This window comes from Syzygium oleosum, unplaced genomic scaffold (assembly GCF_021117445.2).
Source record: "Syzygium oleosum isolate NSW1041296 unplaced genomic scaffold, Sole_v2.1 Sole_v2.09, whole genome shotgun sequence".
NCBI lineage: Eukaryota > Viridiplantae > Streptophyta > Magnoliopsida > Myrtales > Myrtaceae > Syzygium > Syzygium oleosum.
In genome coordinates, this window is record NW_026607493.1 from 11,265,820 (window position 1) to 11,285,210 (window position 19,391).

General features: G+C 41.6%; 5 protein-coding genes across 6 annotated transcripts; 3 read left to right on the forward strand and 2 right to left on the reverse strand.

The window, feature by feature from the left end:
* The first annotated feature begins 1,229 nt into the window (after positions 1-1,229).
* LOC115693241 (uncharacterized) lies at positions 1,230-2,313 on the forward strand. Its single transcript, XM_030620222.2, has 3 exons — positions 1,230-1,623; positions 1,731-1,789; positions 1,894-2,313. The coding sequence occupies exons 1-3, from the start codon at positions 1,494-1,496 to the stop codon at positions 2,032-2,034; spliced, it is 330 nt and encodes a 109-aa protein (XP_030476082.1). The 5' UTR covers positions 1,230-1,493; the 3' UTR covers positions 2,035-2,313.
* A 792-nt stretch (positions 2,314-3,105) lies between these two features.
* On the reverse strand, positions 3,106-5,162 carry LOC115693231 (GDSL esterase/lipase At1g74460-like). The gene is made up of 5 exons (XM_030620214.2): positions 4,758-5,162; positions 4,508-4,638; positions 4,186-4,425; positions 3,836-4,085; positions 3,106-3,736 (listed from the first exon to the last, which is right to left on the reverse strand). The coding sequence occupies exons 1-5, from the start codon at positions 4,993-4,995 to the stop codon at positions 3,456-3,458; spliced, it is 1,140 nt and encodes a 379-aa protein (XP_030476074.1). The 5' UTR covers positions 4,996-5,162; the 3' UTR covers positions 3,106-3,455.
* A 3,038-nt stretch (positions 5,163-8,200) lies between these two features.
* Positions 8,201-9,264, forward strand: LOC115691903 (agamous-like MADS-box protein AGL82). The gene has a single exon (XM_030618648.2). It carries the CDS (start codon positions 8,246-8,248, stop codon positions 8,990-8,992), a length of 747 nt encoding a protein of 248 aa, XP_030474508.1. The 5' UTR covers positions 8,201-8,245; the 3' UTR covers positions 8,993-9,264.
* A 3,095-nt stretch (positions 9,265-12,359) lies between these two features.
* Positions 12,360-16,030, forward strand: LOC115693712 (malate dehydrogenase, chloroplastic). Of its 2 annotated transcripts, none has more exons than XM_030620774.2 (2): positions 12,360-12,512; positions 14,532-16,030. In XM_030620774.2, exon 2 carries the CDS (start codon positions 14,540-14,542, stop codon positions 15,776-15,778), a length of 1,239 nt encoding a protein of 412 aa, XP_030476634.2. In that variant the 5' UTR covers positions 12,360-12,512; positions 14,532-14,539; the 3' UTR covers positions 15,779-16,030. The 2 variants fall into 2 exon arrangements, with proteins under 2 accessions (XP_030476634.2, XP_030476641.2); XM_030620781.2 differs by having other exon boundaries at positions 12,404-12,628.
* Positions 16,031-16,256: 226 nt separating this feature from the next.
* LOC115693728 (uncharacterized) lies at positions 16,257-18,331 on the reverse strand. The gene is made up of 4 exons (XM_056314655.1): positions 17,782-18,331; positions 17,508-17,668; positions 17,064-17,419; positions 16,257-16,660 (listed from the first exon to the last, which is right to left on the reverse strand). The coding sequence occupies exons 1-4, from the start codon at positions 17,877-17,879 to the stop codon at positions 16,346-16,348; spliced, it is 930 nt and encodes a 309-aa protein (XP_056170630.1). The 5' UTR covers positions 17,880-18,331; the 3' UTR covers positions 16,257-16,345.
* Between the last annotated feature and the right edge of the window lie 1,060 nt (positions 18,332-19,391).

Sequence of the window (19,391 nt, forward strand, 5' to 3'; positions counted from 1 at the left end):
CTGATCACAAATTGATTTGTATTCTCTGAGATACACAGATAATGTTCGATCCCGTTTTTGACAGGCTTGTAGTTTTCCTCGTAGTTCAAATTCTCTTGCTACAGACTTCTGTGTAAATCGATTAAGTAGAGTTTGCCATACCTCATATGAAGTTTCCAAACCAATGATCAAACTCAGAATATTCTCTGATACAGCTCCACTGATCCATGATGATACAAGTTGATCTGTTCTTATCCAATCTGTATAATCGGGATTCACAGCTTCAGCTTCATTACCTTCAACTTCAATCTGTAACGTTTGAGTAGGTGATGGAATTTCACCACTAATGAAACCAAATAGTTCTTGGCTTCGCAAGAATCTGTGAAACTGTGCTTGCCAAAGAAGAAAATTGTCGTCAGCTAGCTTGATCGTGACGAAGTTGGAGATGTTTACATGAATTGGGAAAGGATATTTCTGCGTTCTGGCTGCCATTGATGTGGCTCTGATACCATGTGAAAGCTTATGAGCAGAAAGAAAAGTGGGAACAATACGAAAAGAAACAGAGAGAAGAAACAGAGCTTTTGGACTACATCTCTCTGAATACGAAGAAGATTTTCATTATACAGCAAGTCAACCATACATCTCTTCTGTTCTCTTATTTATACTGATACAGAGAAACCATTCAACAGCTCATCTAAAGAAACTAACAAACTAACAGACTAACAGAAACTAACAAACTAACAGACTAACAGAAACAAAATACAGTTGGTTGTTCATTCAGTTAAATGCACAAAGCAGAGTAACGGTTTTGCAGTGGAAGAGGAGTTGGACACGTGATGCTGGAGGTTCTGGAGATTTTCTTGTTGACTCCATCTTTGTTGACTTTGTCTTTGTTGACTTCATCTCTTTTCTTCTTGATTGAATCAGCAATATCGTCATTTCTGTTCTCTGTTGAAACAGAGTGACAGTTGGTCTTAACAATTTTTATGCATCTTCCAATATCATCCACCTTCTCCGTTTAGTCCCCATGTTTTGTTCCCGCGGTTTTTGTAAGTCTCTTCGCTGCCTCCGGCAAGTTTCTTGCATTAATGGTAACTAATTTAACACTTAAGAAACTCTATAAAATGTATTACCTTAATGGTTCAGTGCTTGATTTCCCCTCTAAACAATGGCTCAAGTGGGTAGTGCTGGAGCTCCAAATTCCACATTATGACACTTACCATCTTCTGTCATCTTCCACTTTCATCAGCGTGCTCCAACTTTTCCCTTGCCAACTTGATTTGTGGAAATGGAATTCCATGATCTCCCCCACCAACATCGTTAGTGGCTTTTCACATGAGAAGATATAGGGTGTGAAAAGATCTGCAGAAGACATATTTCGGGGTGAGCCCTCCACGAACGCTCTCCTACCGCCTTTTTGACTTGAGGGTCATGATCATTACCGCGAAGATCGCCGGCCATCTAGAGAATTCTGCCATGTCAAACTATAAATTTAGTGCTTGCTTTGAGTTCCAATGAGTGAGCACGGCATTCACAGATTCTTGGAGATGAAGAGTTTCAGGGCAGGCACTCTTCTTCGACTGCTCGTCGTTTTGCTCGGGCTTTCTCGGATCATCTGTTCGACTTACGCTGTACCGGTTACAAGTAATATTGCAAGCCTTACTAGCTTGATCCCTTTTTCTCTGTTTTTTCCTCTCTACCATCCTCTTTCCTTTCTTTTCTCATGCAAAGTTTGCACTTTGCGTGCGTAGGAACCGGAAGCCTAGTGCAGGAGGCTCGAGTTCATCAAGTTGCAAGCAATTCCATCTCGGTAGGAGAAATTTTAACTTGATGACCCTGAAATCTTTCATTGTTCCAGGACTTGTCTTTAACATTAACTGATGCAAATTTCTTGGTCCCTTTAACAATCCTCAGAGGCCAGTACGGGGAGGAGTTCTGGGTCTAGAAAGTATCCGTGGAAGGATGGAGATTGAGGTCAACGATTATCCGGGATCGGGGGCCAATAATCGCCACACGCCAAAGCCCCAACTTGGGAGAGGATGCATCGACTGTTGAGTCAAGATGTCTTAGCTTGTAGGTTTGGATGTAGTTCTCGGATATATAGACACATTGTCGTATATCTCAGGGCAAACATAACCATGTTCCTTATTCTCTCTCTCTCTCTCTCTTTCTATGTTGCTGTAGAAATTTATTTTAGCTCTAAGGGGTGGCGTTGGATTTCTGTTGTTGAGATATTGTGTAGAAGTAGGAGAAGGTATGTCGAGAAATTTTCCAGTCTTGATGTCGCAGGACTAATGACAGGTTCGTTAATGTCAATGGGTTTGCTTGTATAAAGATGTTCTTTGTAGCTATTTTCTCAGTCGTGTGTTTTTCTCCACAAGGTACTCCTGAATTGGAGAAACCATAATTGATCATATTGATAGGTTTGGCCTAACTACCTTCTCTATATAAAAAATAGGGAATAAATTGAATGGATGGATTGGTGTTCACTCACAGCGTTAAACCAGCAAAAGGGAAATGCAGGTTTCTATGTGGGTAGATGACTCGTGCAACCTGGAATGTTTTGCTTTTCTCTGCATACATTGACCCGTCCATGTATCTAACGACCCTTCTTGCACAAGACACAGCTGTGTCTCGTCAAAACCATGAAAGCGCTTTGCAAAGGTCACGAAATGATCGGTTTTGTCTTTGAAGCCTAAAGTAAAAATGTTAGGTAAACAAACCAGAAAGCTTTTGAAAATTTCTGAGCTATCTGGGGTGGAATTTGGATATCAGGGAGGCAGACAGTGGATTCTAAGGTGCATAAAACCACTCAATGACAATGTTTCTATTTTTTTTTTCTAATAACTTTTATGGCCACTCAATGACAGTGTTTTACATAATTTCATCCTGTTTTTTCTTCTTTCAGCTTGTCTCTAGATGGTCAGTAGCACAGATTGCTTTCAGCAGCAAGTGAAACGAGTAAGGTCAGGAATGCTCCTCATAACGGGCCACTACAGAATTGACTATCAATCAACAAGCTAATGAAATGCTAATCAGAGTAGCATAATAGCTAAGCACACATTACTCTCACTTAGCAATTAAGCCTATTAGTATGAACCTCCTTATCACGTGCCACGGTGGAACTTATCAATTAACTAACTAGAAACTGAAAAGGCAATATATAAAACTTCTGCCATGTTGGAAATGGAAGCAATGGCAGAATCCGGTGTATAATCTGTGTCTGCTAAGAGATAAAGCCTATTGCAGCAGAATGGAGCAGTAGTGAGGGAGATTCAAAACCGGGAAAGAAAATCCCATGAAGAAGAGAGTGATTTGCAAGCACTTTATAACAGGTTCTCAAGCGACACTTTGAAAGAAACAAACACACTTGTACCAAAAGTGTACTGTTATTCAACATGATCTCGACCGGTATCTCCACTTACTGAAGAATGGAACAAGTGTAAGTGGAGGCCTCTCTGCAACTGAACAAGGACTTAACCTTGAGGCGATGGTGCAATGACCGGTGCAATGGCCGGTGTAATGGCCGGTGCAATGGCTGGTGCACTGGAAGGAGCATCGCTGCCGTTCACGGGCTTAAATCCAAACTTTTTGATAAGTTCTTTAGCAATAATTTGGTTAGCGCTATCGGTGGGGTGGTACTCATCCCAGAAGACATACTTGCTCCTGTCTTGACACAGTGTTGATGCAGGAACACACGTGAGAGCAGGCCTGATACTTCCGAAAGAACAGCAAGGCGAGTCCGAGTTGTTGAATCCTACACAGATTAGAAAGAGCAACACTCAATATTTTGCAGACGGGTAAAATGAGAATAGACTGGCCAAATTTTGTAGATAAATGGTAGAGCAAAACTGACCATATTTATATGGGTTGCTTATTACATCATTGACAACATCATAAGCATCGCCGAATCTATAGCTGGCATTGGCAAGTTTGCCTGACAATTTCTCCAGCATCTGGCTTGTGGCTCGATTGAAGCTGAGTGCCAATTTGTTTGCCCTATCTTGACAGCCCCCCGATGAACTTAACACCCTTTGGAGCGGAATGCAACCCATCGGCCCCAACCCGAACACCATTAGCTGCCTTGCCCCTAAGCTGTGCAATAACTATGAAATGTGCACACTTCCAAGTCAACAATCTCATCAACTGTGAAATGCAGGGCAGTCATGTATCTCGTTAACTGGATTTCAGTATGAAGATTATCACCTGAAGTTGTCCCTGGAGAGTCTTGGTCAAATAATCGACGAAAGACTCGTCGTTGTATTTCCACGAATCACTGTAAACTGGCATCAGGTAATTGTTGATGAAGTCATTGCTTCCTAAGGCGACAACATACCGGGATTCTTGGAAGAACTTCTGAGCTGCATTCAGGCCGATCTTTTTCCTGATCAGTTGCTGTGTTCCTTGGAAGAGCTCGATTTGCTTGTCCAGAGCAAACCTTTGAATCTGCAAGAAGTTATGTGATTATAGTCCAAAGTTTTCGAGAAAATATCTAGGAAATATGTCTTAATAGCGGTCGGGTACTTACAAAGTACGTCCCTGTTTCATTCAAGATCCCTCCACCTCCTGAGGCATAGTTCACTCCATTTTCCAAAATCATGTCCTCCGTTAGAGACGGATCGAGAAACGGAGGTGGCCTCGGAAGACCCATTTCGTCGCCTGCGGCAAGATCACAAATTTACATCAAGAGCTTATGAATTGAACCAAGCACAGCCAAGAGAGCCTGATTAAATTTAGTTTAAGGAAGTTAAAAGGACCAGTGTTTTCTCTTCTCTTACCAATAATATCTGCAACAGTGCGGCCATTGCTGAACCTCCCATTAGGGAGTCCATTGCCGAAATCGATGCCGTACCACGGCAAGTTGGCCTTGGCAAGGCTTCTCGACAGCCGGTTGTTGTTGCCATTGTCTGAAAGAGAGTCCCCGAAAATGAACTGCACAACCTTGGAATCGCATCCCTTAAGTGATACCCCAAGGATGGTCAGTATCACTGTCGTTAGTACCAAAACAAACCTCATATTCGAAACAGATTTTTCAAGAATTCAGGTATTTTAATGAAGCTCTGTCTGTTCCGTGCTTGATTCAGAAAGTTCGAGGAGGGGGGGTTTTATATGATCCGGTGCACAAGATTCTGACAAGAAACCCCGGAAATGAACGTCTCATAGATTTTGTTGATGAACTAACTGTAAGGTTATTCAAACCGACTGCATCTACTTCTTGTAGCAATTAACCCACAAAAACATCGCCCTGGTAATTCGAGAAACTCTCTCTCTCTCTCTCTCTCTCTCTCTCTCTCTCTCTCTCTCTCTCTCTCTCTCTCTCTCTCTCTACATACATGAGAGCAGTCAGGACGCAGCAGGGCACAAGAAGGACGTGTGTTAGTCATGGATTTCGCTTGACCTGACTGCAAAACGATGGAGAAACTTGTTTGACTAACAAGAGGATGTTTCAGGGTTTTCGAACATCTCTAGAACGTCCTGATATCGTCCCTGTGAAACGGGGATGGTGAGTTCACCTACCATGTATGTGTTGCGTGCATGACGAGGTCAATGCTTGTTTCTTCGCCGAGATGACTGACTTGTTAGTACAGCTCTCCCCAATATTCACGATGTCTGCACCTACAAAAGGTTAAGAAAAATCCATGGCTGCACATTTTCCGGTCCGGTGCGGGTAGCTTCCTCCCAAGATGCACGTTTTCGATTTTGACAGGTGTTTGGCCAGGCTTTCTAACTAGTGCGCGGACACTTGTTGATATATATATCTCTGTGTGTGTTATGGCTCAATCTAAAATACTATTCGGAATTTAAAAGATTATGATAAAAATTAACATTAATTTGTATGTGGACGTTCAAACATTATGAACTTTTGATTTGTTTAAAATTATAAATAAAAAAAGATCACAATGCATCCACGGCAAAAGCCACTTTGAAAAACTCTTTTAGTGATTTTGGGATGGCAATAGGAAATGCCAAATTAAAAAGGGTGTAATCATGTTTTTTTTTTTTAATCCCTAATCGGGATCCAAGGAAATTTCCTCTAATCGCGTCACTTGATTGATGAGTTACAATTACGGGTATCATCCTGTGAGTGATGGCTCATAGGTTGCTTGGATGAATATTAACATACCGCATTGGCATACCATTGATGCTTGATGTAGCGGTGGGATGAATATCGTTATTCTTGTTAATTAAGAAAATTGTCTAAAAAGTCTGAAACTTATTGCATTTTTATCAATTCAGTTCCAAACCTTTTACATTTGTGCAAATTCAGTTCATTCGGCCAATTTTGATTGTGGAGGGTGGCGGCGAAGGTGGCGGAGGAGCAGTCGTTAGTGACGTTGTGTGTCTCGCCGCCATGGTAGAAGAGGGACTTGGAGTGGGGCCAGGGGATGACGTGGCCGCCGTAGCTGCACATGAGGTGGAGGGATGCGGAGGCAGCGACGACGGCAGTGAGGGATTTGTGGAGATTCCGATTTCAATCCAATGCGTCTGGCTTCAGTTGCTTGCCGAATTGAAGAAAGTACCGCGTGAAAGTTTGAGCTTCAAGGCTCTTTGCTTCGTATGAAGGTAATAAATTTTAGTTAAAAGAGAAAAATTAATGGTGAACCAAATCTTTTGACAGTTTTCGAATATAGTCTAGACAGTCCATCGGAGCTGGTCATCTTCCGTTGAAATGGCCGGCGTTTTGACATAAATTTTTTTATTTTTTAGTCTTTTATTTTCTTTTTTTCCTTTATCTTCCCAGATTTTCGGCCGGCAGGGTCACCGAGGCCCCAGCAATGATCAATGAGTAACCCCGCCAATTGGAATCGGGGAAGATGAAGGAAACAAAGAAAAAAAAATTAGAAGATTTCTCAAAACAAAGTTGTTTTAAGTGCTATCAGACGCATCAAATCATCAACCGTGCCACGTAAGATGCCCGGGGTACACGTCAGCGATTAAGGACTACATTGGAAAATCGTGAAAATGTTTAAGATTATATTGGCCAAATTGAAAAGTTAAGGACTAAATTGACAGTCATACAGTAGGTTTAAGATTTTTTTTGGACAATTTTCTTGCTAATTAATTGGATTTGAATCTGTCAATGAGTTCATAAATGGCTCGTGATTGTAAAATATGAAGGGCCCTAATTCACGAGTAAATCGTTCACAATAATCTAGGGAGCTTCCAGTAGCGTTGATGACCGATAGTCAGTGTTCAGCAATATTTAATACAGAACATTAATAATCTCGCCTTTTTATTACCTACCAAAACGAATTTACAACTGACGTTTGCTTATCTATGATGTTCGAAATTCATAATCAATTTACAGTCAAAGTACCTCAATATATGCAGCTTCTAGGTGAAAATCTTCAATTACAAGATACGCAAGAAAAAATTTGCTAAAAAAAAGAAGAAGAAATAAGTCCTGTAGCCAGCGTATTTATCCACGGCTTAATCGACAGGGAATTATTAAGCAATTATTCGATTTAACTCCATTTACTTTTATTACTATGCAGATATTTTGTATGTATACATAGTGTAAAAATCTTAACGGTAACATTAGGGTTTCAAAACAGGAAACATTCTACGTTGAAATACGATACCCACAGGGACATAATCTTCGACCGATCATACCAACATCGGAGATAGAGACAGAAGTTTTGAGTAGCTGTTCCAACGTCCATCTCTCTCTCTCTCTCTCTCTTTCGCAGGCCGAGCCAGGTGAGACTCGCTCTCCATCGACGCATCTTCGCTTAGATTTTCATGGGTTTTAGCTTGAGACTTCGAGTATGATGATTGCTCGTGGGATTACTATCGGTCTGATCTGGGTCCTGCATTCTCGCGTTACATGTCTGAGTAGATGACTTTCGATCTTCATCGGTAAATCTGTGGATGTAGTATTGATCTTGCTTCTGTCTTGAAAACCCTTTGAGATTTTGAATTACTCGGAGGCCAAGCGATGATTCAGCGAGAGGTGTATGTTCGATATCTATTGGCCTAATATGCTTCCCGTTAGGTTTTTGCTTTACTTTGATGGCGATTGTTCAAGATTCGTTAGATTTGATGGAATAAGATGACGGAGGAAAGGGAGTGTAGTTGGGCGGAGACTGTTGAATGTCTGATTTTTATCCTTGTTTGTTTGGACAAGATCATTCGATGGACAAACTTCCTCTCCTGCAACTGAATATAGTTCTCTCTCTCTCTCTCTCTCTCTCTCTCTCTCTCCGTTGCAGACAAGGAAAAGGACATTTCGGCTTGGTCGGATTCAAACACTCGAATAATCAACATGGGTCGCGCTAAACTGAAACTGGAACTCATGTCCAATTCAAGATCTCGCAGAATCACCTTTGAGAAAAGAAAGAAGGGACTGCTAAAGAAGGCCGAGGAATTCAAAATCCTTTGCGGGGTCGACACGTGTGTTATTGTCTACCCAATGGGGTTGTCCGGTGATGGTCTGGTCGAGCCAGAGATCTGGCCGCCGAACAGTAAGGAGGTGGAGCGCATCGTCTGCCGCTATCGAAGTGAGGCCCAAGATCGCCGTGCCAAGCACGCCACGGGACTGCGCGAGTTCTTCACAAGCTGGAAAAAAAAGATTGATGTAGAGCTGGCCGAGGTCCGCAAGGCCAACTTGGAGGCCAAGTATCTGGTCTCGGACGAGTTCCTCAAAGATCTCTCAGAGCCTCAATTGAGGTCGCTCCTGAGCGCTGTGGGCGATAGACTCGAACAAGCGAAGACGAGGCTTGCCACGATGAAGGAAAAGAGAAGGGTCGAGATGGCGGCACCAAGTGACTGGACCGTTCCCAATGGCGGAGTAGACCTCTATGCAAGCAATGCAGGCTTCATGCAAGACGGGGTGGTCGAAGCCGGACTGCGTTTCGAGTCCCTATATCAACAGGACAATTCAGTCAGATCAGTCCATGAATATTTGCTACCATTGAGTTCCTCACTGCCTGAGTATTCAACGCAGTTCGGACCCTCGAGAGGTGACTATTCTTGGTGCAACACTGTCAATGAAGTTCAGATCAGAGCATGATGTGTGACCCCTGCAAGAAATTTTTGACACCAGATTGTTTTTCATGATCAGGCTCAATTCTTCATTGACCCAACCTATTCCTAAGTAATCCACTGCTACAAGAAGCCGCTTAAAGGGCCAACAGGAGTCATCCGTCGTTTTAGTTTTCATTCAACTGTTTTTTGTTTTTTACCTGTCCAATAAAAGCTTCGACGCGATCAGACCGGGCTTAACGGTGATTTTGCACTACTTGTACAGAAAAATCTTAATAAAGTTGGCAGAGTTGACATTCAGCTACTTGTGTTTCTGATGTTTTGTGGGATCCAGATTTTCTGACATAAAGTATATTTATTTACTCTGATTGATTCTGGGATAGCAGTAGGAAATGCTAAAATAAAAAGGGTGTAGTCACGTTTTTCTTTATCCCTATCGGGATCCAAAGAAGATTTCCTCAAATCACGTCACTTGCTTGATAAGTTACAAATACGGGTATCACCTACTAAGTGATCGCTCCTAAATTGTGTCTTATCAATCAGAGGTAGGGTTAGAGGATGTTTATTGTAACGAGAAATGCAGGAAAATATAGCCAAAAGAACAAGAAAAGACTCGCGATGATTTGGAGTCAAGTGCTCCGACCCGCGGATCCATCCACCCGAAGTTGTGATGAGCATGGGCCATTGACATCAATCTAGGATCCATAAAGAAAAGTTAAGGGCTTGAAAGAACTTGCCGAAATGGGCCGGTTCGGGTTCATCGGGTGGGTCAGCGTCGGCCCAAGCCCAAGTTAGATTATCAAATTTGGAGACCTTGGATACTTTTCGTTCCCTTTGGTCTTTCTTTATTCAATCATATTCTCAGTGCGTTTATTTCACGGAAAATGTAACGTTTTTGGAAAATGTTTTTCGGAAAATCATTTTTCAGGAAAATAGTTAGTTTTCCTTTGTTTGGTGATATGTTATCGAAAACATTTTCTGGTATTTGGATCTCATTTGGAAAATGATTTCAATCCATGATTTTATCTCAGGCAAAAAAAAAATCGAATTTTTATTTTAAAAATAAAAAAGAAAAAGAATAAAAGAAAAAAAGAAAAGAATAAAATATTTAAAAAAGTAAAGGGAAGAAATTCCGGAAAGTGTTTTTACCATCTTAGATTAGGGAATTCACTTTCTTGATTTTATACATAAATTTTCCTTGACCGGAAAGTGTTTTCGATTGACTAATCATTTTCGGTGAAGAGCAAGGATATACGCATCTCCACTTTGGTGCTATTCGCCTTGCTCTCTTTTTTCATGGCCGAAAAGGATTACCTATTGCTGCTCGCATGGCCTTTTTGGACACATCAACATCTATAGGATTTGGAATTTTTGGCATGTGCCGAAACTGATGGTGAGCGTCTGTAAATTCCTCTAATGCTAGGAAAGAGGCACTAGAATTGGTCCTTTTCAAAGGCGAAAAGTCCGAGGGTTGGAACATACCAACAGCTCGGAGTGCTGGCGGTGGTTCGTGCTTTAAAACACATGAAAGCTGAAAAGTCCGGAAAACGGATTTTCGGAAAATACTTTTATTGAAATAAACGCACCCTAAAACTATAATAAAGTTGACGATTCCCACCGCTATCAACTGAGAAGAATGAGGTTTGGGGGGACCAAGTCAATGACGCAATTGCAATTTGATATGATAATGAACGATAGCTGATGTCATAGTGCATTGGGACAAAAGACATTTCATAGCATGAGCATGAGATGTCGTGCACGCTTTTGCATAAACCCTAGACTATCCTCAAGAGGCAAACGTGGTCGATAAATTTGGCTATTTTAAGCATAAGGGTACGATCAAACTTAGGTCATCTTGAGCACGCTCGACCTTTTTTTAATTTCAACTCAAGGAAATGCTTGAAACAATAGGCAAACTATTTTCTTTTTGTAAAAGTCTAGTTCTTCTTTCCGATGTTAATGTTGTCCTACATCGTGCACTTTTTTGTGCCTAGATTAAGTAAGGAACCGCGATGTCTAGTGCATCAGGGGAGACCAGATTCTCGCCGCGTCTACGATGTGGGTGTTGACCGATGGCAAAACAAAGCTTTTTGAAAGTCTGATCAGATCGATGGGTTCAGTTGAAGCATTGGTACGATAACAATTTGAATATTTTTTATCGAATTTTCTAGAGTTTGGCCAATTCGATCCTACTTTATCCGGTTCAACTAAGTCACTTTGCGATGCGGGAGCATCAAGGTTCGATGAGGAGACGGCATTTTAGATGAAGTTTGTACAAGTTGGAAAATAAAGACTCATTTTTTTTTGGTCAAAAAATAAAGATTCATTTAGCGGAGTCAAATATTTCCTATTTCAAGTTGGTTTTCTATTGCCCAAATACCACAAAAAATCACAAATTATATCCACTGTGACACAAATACCTAACACTTTTTTTGTGTCACCAAAAATCCTAAACTTACTCACTGTGACACAAATAGTCCCGACTTTTTTGGTGTCACGAAAAACCCAAACTTATAAATGTGTGGAATATATACCATTTATTTCAATACCATATGGGATATATTTGTCATACTTGTATAAGTTCGGGGTAAGTTCGGGAGTGTTTTTGTCACAATGGACAAGTTTAGGATTTTTAGTGACATAAAAACAAAATTCGAGGTATTTGTGTTACGGTAGGCATATTATGGAGTTTTTTTGTGGTATTAACCATTTCTATTTTGAGTAGATTTTTTTTTTTAATTTGACTAGTGTTATCTAGTTTGATATTTCCTAATTTGATGCTTCCTAGTTAAGTCTTTCCAAATTTAAGATTTCCTAGTTTAATCTTTCCTAATTAAGTTTACTAGTCACAATTGTAAGCCTGCAGAGTTTTGAGTTGATAATACATTAGAAAATTACTCTCAAGCGAGTGATTTTTTTTGGTTCTTCATTCACATTTCACATCTGTGGTAAACCTTAAAAGTCCTTTGATTATTTATCCAATTCTTCGGTGGCGAATCTTAAAGTTCTTTATCCTTGGCCAATGGACGACTCTTTTATGCCTTGATTGTGTACTCTTTTATTTCAAAGTTAATTTGTACGCATACACACCACGCACTGCATTGGACCCCAGTCGGATTTCTAACGCAATTTTGAGAAACACCGCCATCGAATCAAAACACAAGACCCTGTGACAACTGAAGGAAGAGAAATTACAAGCCATGATCAAAATATAGCCGTTGAAAAATATGGCAAAACCAACGGCTCAGATGTGCTGGAATATAAGAACAGGAACAAAAGGCAGATTCTGATTCTGATTCTCAGCACAGCGACGGTGTATAATACAGTAGAATACGCACCAATCCGGCATACGAAAGGCGGAAAGAGCCTACAGAGGCGGCTCGTGTACCTATATATATATATATACATACACTCGCCCGGATACCATTTGTTGTTATAGGCTTTTATTTTCTTCTGGGGTGGTTGTCGAAGGCAGTCTTGATTTTCTCGAGGCGCTCCGGCGGAGAAAACTAACGACACCACCGACCAAAGCGCCAAGAAACAGCCGAGTGAGTCTTTCTTATTAATCCGTCCCCTCTTCTCTCCGTTTTCTGTCAATAGAGCCCATTTTCGTTTCTGGGTCGGGTGAAAGATCGAAGCTTTTGGTCTTTTCTTGCTGTTCTTGGTATAATTTCTCGCTCCTCTGCCCTGTTTTGAGGTTCATTTCGTCTGGCCCTGAATTGCGCGCGCGTGACCAAGATTTCGGATTCGTGTGCGCTTTGTCGCTGCTGGGTTGGTTTTACCAGGGTGCCATCTTGGTTCTGTCGATTTGGATAGTGATTCTGGCGATCTTGATGTTCTTTTTTGTTGGGTGGTGATTGATGAGGGTGTCTGGCGCGTCCGGATCGACGAGCTTTTTGTTCTTGCAGATCTGATTTCGCCAGTTTGGACCCGTGTTTTGTTGGCTTGAGCTTGAAGTGTTCTTCATTTTTATGGGATTGAATTAGCTTTCGCTGCCGTGAAAACGAAAGGCTGAATAGGATTCTGCTGCATTGCTGTGTTTCGTGGGGTTTTCGTTATTGGTCCTGTCTTCTTGATAGGTGCATGTAAGGTTGTCATGAGTGAACGCTCGTCGTGCTTTTCTTGGAATTTGGGTATTCAGCTCGTCTGCTGAACTTGTTTTGTTAAGTGGTATTGAGTAAACGCCGATCCTGTTTTGCTGCGACTGCAAACACATCCAATCTGGGTTATATGGTTCTCTCTTTTCTTTGGGTGGAAAAGGAAGCTGTAAAAGTGAAGAACAGGAAACTTCTCTTTCCACCTATTTGTGTTTGTTGGTTAGGTGTAGCCGGTTTTTTTGCAATGCATGGCCTTTTGCTATCGAAATTGCTTTTCAACCATTCGCTTAACTCCCATCAATCCTTTCTGGATATTTGAGTCTTTTTGCGGCAGATTCTACGTATTTCATCATGACTTGAACTTTCAGGCTTTAACTTGTTTTAATTCTTAAAAGAGGAAATATCAGTAAGTGCTGCCCAGGTTGGTCTGTCGTCAGAAATATGTCAACAGATATGAAGCTTACAATATTTGGTGCCTTCATCCAAGGACTGGTCTTTTGGGATTTGTATATCATCGGTCATGCTTTCTTAGATAATAATTCGATGCTGATTATATTTGTGAACCTCTGGAACTTTCATACTGCAAAACGGGAACTTGAAATGTTTGGATTTGTTGGAAAGCATTTTTCATTGGGATTTGATATGCCTTTGATATAGTTTGACTGCCTTTCTTTTTACCTAACTTTTAAAAATAATTTTTCAAGAACTATACAGTATTTATCTTTTATAAGATATGTGTGCGCATCTCATATACGAACTTTAGAATTCCGTGGCTGCAATTACCCTAGAAGATTTCTACTTAAACTAAGTTGTTCACTGATCTATAGGAGATTTCACTTCAACTAATTTGAGTCGTTTTATATCTTCCTCTACCTTGAGATTTGCTGGTGTTAAGAGAACACAAAATTTTATCATTGTCTGTATATCCTCCTTCATGTTGACTGTGACCACAATTGTTGGGTAAGTTTTATCTATCTTCCCTTTTTTGCAATTCTGTTAACAATTATATCTCGTACTTCATCTCTGAATGTTCTGAGAACTTTTTGCAATATAACTTCTTCTTGAGAGCCCTCATATTACCCAAGACAACGATACAATCACACTTCATCTCTGAATGTTCAAGCGCTTACTTGTTACATAGTGGTAGAGCTATTGTGCTTCTGTGATTCTTAATTGGTTATCCTTTTAGCTTTTGATGGACACAGCCTAGTCTAGATCAGAAACTGAGTATGACTGATACTATACTACTATCTTTCCATAGTAGGCTGACTCATTTGCGGCCTCTAGAGGAGTAGATTACCTATTCAGTATTCCTTGGTGCAATATATTGCCACTTCTTTTGCCAATATATATATTACCTGAAGCTTTTAGGGCTTTCTTAGACTGATTGATTGCGCCTAGTGGTAGCATATCTTCTTCTATGCTTGTTTCGTGTCAATGGAATGTGCAATGACATGTAATCTTTGGCAGAGTGCAAGATGGCCGCATCATCAGCTGCTTCCATGTCAATTGGATCGACAGTCTCTTTTGGCAACAAAACTGGTCCCTTTCCTCAATCAAAACCTTTTGAAGTGAAAATCAGCTCACAGAATACTTTCACAAGTTTTAGCGGCCTGAAGGCAGCAAAATCCGCGAGCTGCGAAGCAGACTCATCCTTCATGGGCAGGGAAACAACTTCAGCTCTGAGACAATCTTTTGCACTGAAAGCCCAGAAACAAAACCAGAATTTCCAATATGAACTCCAACCACAAGCATCTTACAAAGTGACGGTTCTTGGTGCAGCTGGTGGGATCGGTCAACCTCTGGCACTTCTAATCAAGATGTCCCCCTTAGTTTCAGCCCTTCACCTTTACGATATAGCTAATGTAAAGGGAGTTGCAGCTGATCTTAGCCACTGCAATACTCCTTCTCAGGTTCTGGATTTCACCGGAGCCTCTGAACTGGCCGAGTCCCTAAAAGGCGCTAAGGTAGTAGTCATTCCAGCTGGTGTTCCAAGAAAACCGGGTATGACCCGTGATGACCTGTTCAACATAAATGCCAACATAGTGAAGACCCTTGTTGAGGCTGTGGCAGATAACTGCCCTGATGCCTTCATCCACATCATCAGCAACCCGGTTAACTCAACTGTGCCGATTGCAGCAGAAGTTCTCAAGCAGAAGGGTGTTTATGACCCGAAAAAGCTATTTGGCGTCACTACACTCGATGTCGTTCGTGCAAATACTTTTGTCGCTCAGAAGAAGAACCTGAAACTCATTGATGTGGATGTCCCGGTTGTGGGTGGACACGCCGGAATCACCATTTTGCCCTTGCTCTCGAAGACAAAGCCTTCGGTTAGCTTCACAGATGAAGAAGTGGAGAAGCTGACCGTTAGGATCCAGAATGCCGGGACTGAAGTGGTGGAGGCGAAGGCTGGCGCAGGGTCAGCCACACTTTCCATGGCATATGCTGCCGCTCGATTCGTGGAGTCTTCCCTGCGCGCTTTGGATGGAGATGGAGATGTCTACGAGTGCGCCTTTGTTCAGTCGGATCTCACCGACCTTCCATTTTTCGCATCCAGGGTTAAGCTCGGGAAGAACGGGGTTGAAGCACTGATTTCCTCTGACCTCCAGGGGCTGACGGAGTTTGAGCAGAAGGCCTTGGAAGCACTTAAGCCCGAACTGAAGGCCAGCATCGAGAAGGGCATCGCATTTGTCCACAAGCAACCAGTTGCTGCTTAAGATAGCAGATTTGAAGCGCTTAAATTTTCTCTCTATACTATAATCATTGGAGGTAAACCAAACTGATACAGCTGGTTGAGTTTTATGTCGATTTATCCGGAACTTTTGGTTTGTTGGGAACTCGGAGCGGTTTTGTTTAATTTTCTCGAGAATTTCATGTTGTCATAGATACCGTGTACTCAGGTTTTACGAGTATGTAGGAGCTCGAAAGTTCCAGAATAAGAACCCCTGGTAGCGGGCCATTTTACTTTAGAGGAGTTCCATCATATCGCATTACGGATTATCCCGCTTTGTTTTTCTCAAAATTCTGCTATAAGCAAATCATATTGACACCTTGATATCTCTTCTGGGATACTTCTATGTGGGTTTTCTAAGGCCTAGAAATGGTTGCGGAGCATACTATAAGTTCCGGTCCTGGTGATTGCTAATCCTGCATATGATTGTTTATGACAGCAACCGTTGTATCATTGTTGGCAGACTGAGGTGGACAGCACAATTCTTTTCCCCCGACATGTTGGTACAGTAAAATACCGGATCAAACAGGGTCTTTTCTCAGATTTAGGACAATCATATAGTACTACTACATGAAGGAGAGTCATCAAACAAGAGAGATCTCACGTCCTCTTCATCTGCAGTACCCGTGCTCGTGCCCGTGCCCTCGTATTCCGCAGTTGGGCTGCTTTTAGAAGAAGCGCTTCCTGAGTCCATCAGCCCAACCAGCTTCCTCTTCTTGTAGTTTGCTTTGAAACAGGCTTGTCTCAGCCTCTTTGTCTTATCCTCTAGCTGTATATCAGGGAATTCCTCCATTAGCTTCTTCTCTAGCTCAAGCAAATTCACCACCTTCCTGAGCTGCTGCTCGTTCTCCGATTCTCCTCCCATTCCCTGCGCATCCAAAGCGATCTCACGAAATAAAACATCGGGACACCTGAAAAAGCGGCTTTCTCCTGGTGTGTTTTTAGGTTGAGTTCCTTTTGGTCGAAGTTGGCTTCGTCTTTTCATGTCTAAACAGGTAGGTTTCATCTTGTGTGAATTCTAATTCCATGCATGATTTGTTTTCTGAATGCGTAGTGCATTTACATGACTCTCTTAATTCAATTAAATACAATCAACTTGAAGCGGAACTGATCCGTGTCCACTTAGGAAACCGATCTTTACGCTAGAATTCCTCAAATAGATGCAAGGTACTTGCTACCACTTATGTATGTTCACTTCACTTGAACGCCACTGAATCTCTCTGAATACAACAGCCTAAAAAAAACAATGGGAAACGAATAAAAATAAAAACCTGGACATTCTTGATGAGAGTGCGGAGGCTCGTCAACTTCCGGTGGGGCCACCGCCGGATGCCTAACTCTCGACACCGTTTCTTCAAGAGGGTCAACCCGATGTTGAGCTCCTTCGCCGCTCGGGTTATCGGCATGTAAAAGTATTGCGATATTTGCTCCCTCGACAGCATTCTGCTATTGCCGTGGCTATCACTCTTGTCTTCCGCGCGTCTCTTGTCACCACCACACACTTCACTGTGCCCGTTTTCTTGGCCACTGTTATGGAGTAACAGAACACGTTTCGTGGGCACGTTCTGTGCACCCATCTCCTCGAAGATCACCGTCCCATTTGCAGAATAATTTTGAGAATCAACACCTTATGCAACATCAACAGTTAAGGAACACAAAATCACATAAAAAGAATGAAGAATAGATCAAAATAACCAGTGTTTCATCGTCATTACTACCTTGAATAGCATCGGGAGGGTTGTGCTCAAAATCAAGAACTTGAGGGCACAAAGGATCCAGTGGGAAGCCTGTGATCAGAGGAGGAGCTTCCCAAAGGCTCTCTTGATGATCAAATGGCAAATAACAGTTCCAATCCAGTGCAGTACATCCGTTTCCACTGCATAGCATAGGAACCAAGGATCAAATCTTTCGGCGATTGCACACTTCATAAAGCAAAAGAACTTGAGAATAGATCGAACAGCAAAGCAAAACCAGGAGCTAATATAGTACCTGAAATCGGGTGAGAGGAGGGTAGGGAAGAAGAAAGGGTCGTCTTCTTCTTTAGCCGCTGCTTCATAATTGCACCAGGACTTGAGTGACCTTGCCATGGCCAACCATGAAGAAATCTTCGATGAATGCACCACCTATCTAATCACCTTCACGTAATCGGCTCATTAAATAGATCCGAATTGTGAGGAAGTGGGCGTGCATAAATACACATACGTTGAAGGAGTAGCCCACGAGACGCAAACATGCATTCGTGTTGTCTGTCATGAATGAATCTCATTAAAATGTTCTTGGTGATCGCGCGCGCCGTCGGGCCATGCACGAATCGATGCCTTCATTCATCACGCATCATCGCAGGTGTCTCCGGGAGTTACAAGATTACGATGATGATAATCTTTTGAGAGAGAAAGAGAGAGAGAGATTACGAGGACTCTTGGTAATAATGATGACGGCGGAACACGACGATGAGAGAGAGTCTTACGCATTGGATCTCCAGTCCGAAGAAGCAATTTTCAAGGTTTGAGAAGCGGGACGTGATCAAAGATTTCACTCCCTCCGAGATCATTTTAGGCGTTCTAAGATTGCTGTTTTGATAGATTACTTGGGTGTTTATGCGATGGTGTCATGCAGTTGGACAACGATGGTTCTTGATTCCGGGAGATAAGGTTTCGCCATTAGTGTATCCACATGCATGTGCGCCACGTTCCATCATTAGTTCTTAATCGAACCTTTCCTTTTTCTCTTGGAAATACAATATCAAATCACCCATTGTCTCATTCTAGACTTGAGGTAGACTACGCTAATCATGAGAAAATTACTTGATTAATGTCTAACCTATTGTACGGATGTCAATTCAGCGATTTCCGATAAAAATTAATCGGAATAACTACATTAGAATTTCACGCAAAGGTTCAAGATTAAATTGACAAAAGGAAAATTTAGGACTGAATTGGTATCCGTATACTATGTTTAGAACTTATTAGATAATTTCCCTAGCTAATCATAGTTCCAAAAGATGTGGGGTAATTTGCAATTTTCCTAGTCCGGTTATTAGTACGTAACATAGGTCGTTGTTCTTCTAAACCAATGCTGCAAAAACCTTTGGAAACATTTGGAGGTGGGGACATAGTTTATGAAACAACTTATCTTGAGAAATTAAAGTTCCATGACATGAGAAAACCTATCCGGTCCACCATCATTTCGACTTCACCTATTAACATTGCCTTTGCTGTGCCGCTTGACATACCGGCTATATCAATCTGAAACCTAAATCTTCCGATGATCATTGTATGACGTATCGCCGATCGACGTGACAGGTACAAAAATCAATGACAATCCCTCATCTATCAACGTGATGGCTCATACCCTAGCTTCAAGATACGTACAGTTAAAGAGCGGCAATTATTTTCATTGTGGCTCATGCCCATCTTCGCGCATCATTAATACTAAAGGTTCTGTCAAGTAGCATCTCGTGACAAGTTTAGAACTTTAACTCTAATTTTTTTACGTAATATGCAAATCAATATTTTGAAAAGTATGCTTGAATCTTGACGGTGTTGATGACCCAATTACCAGCGAATATCACATGACAAATACATAATGCCAAATTCAAA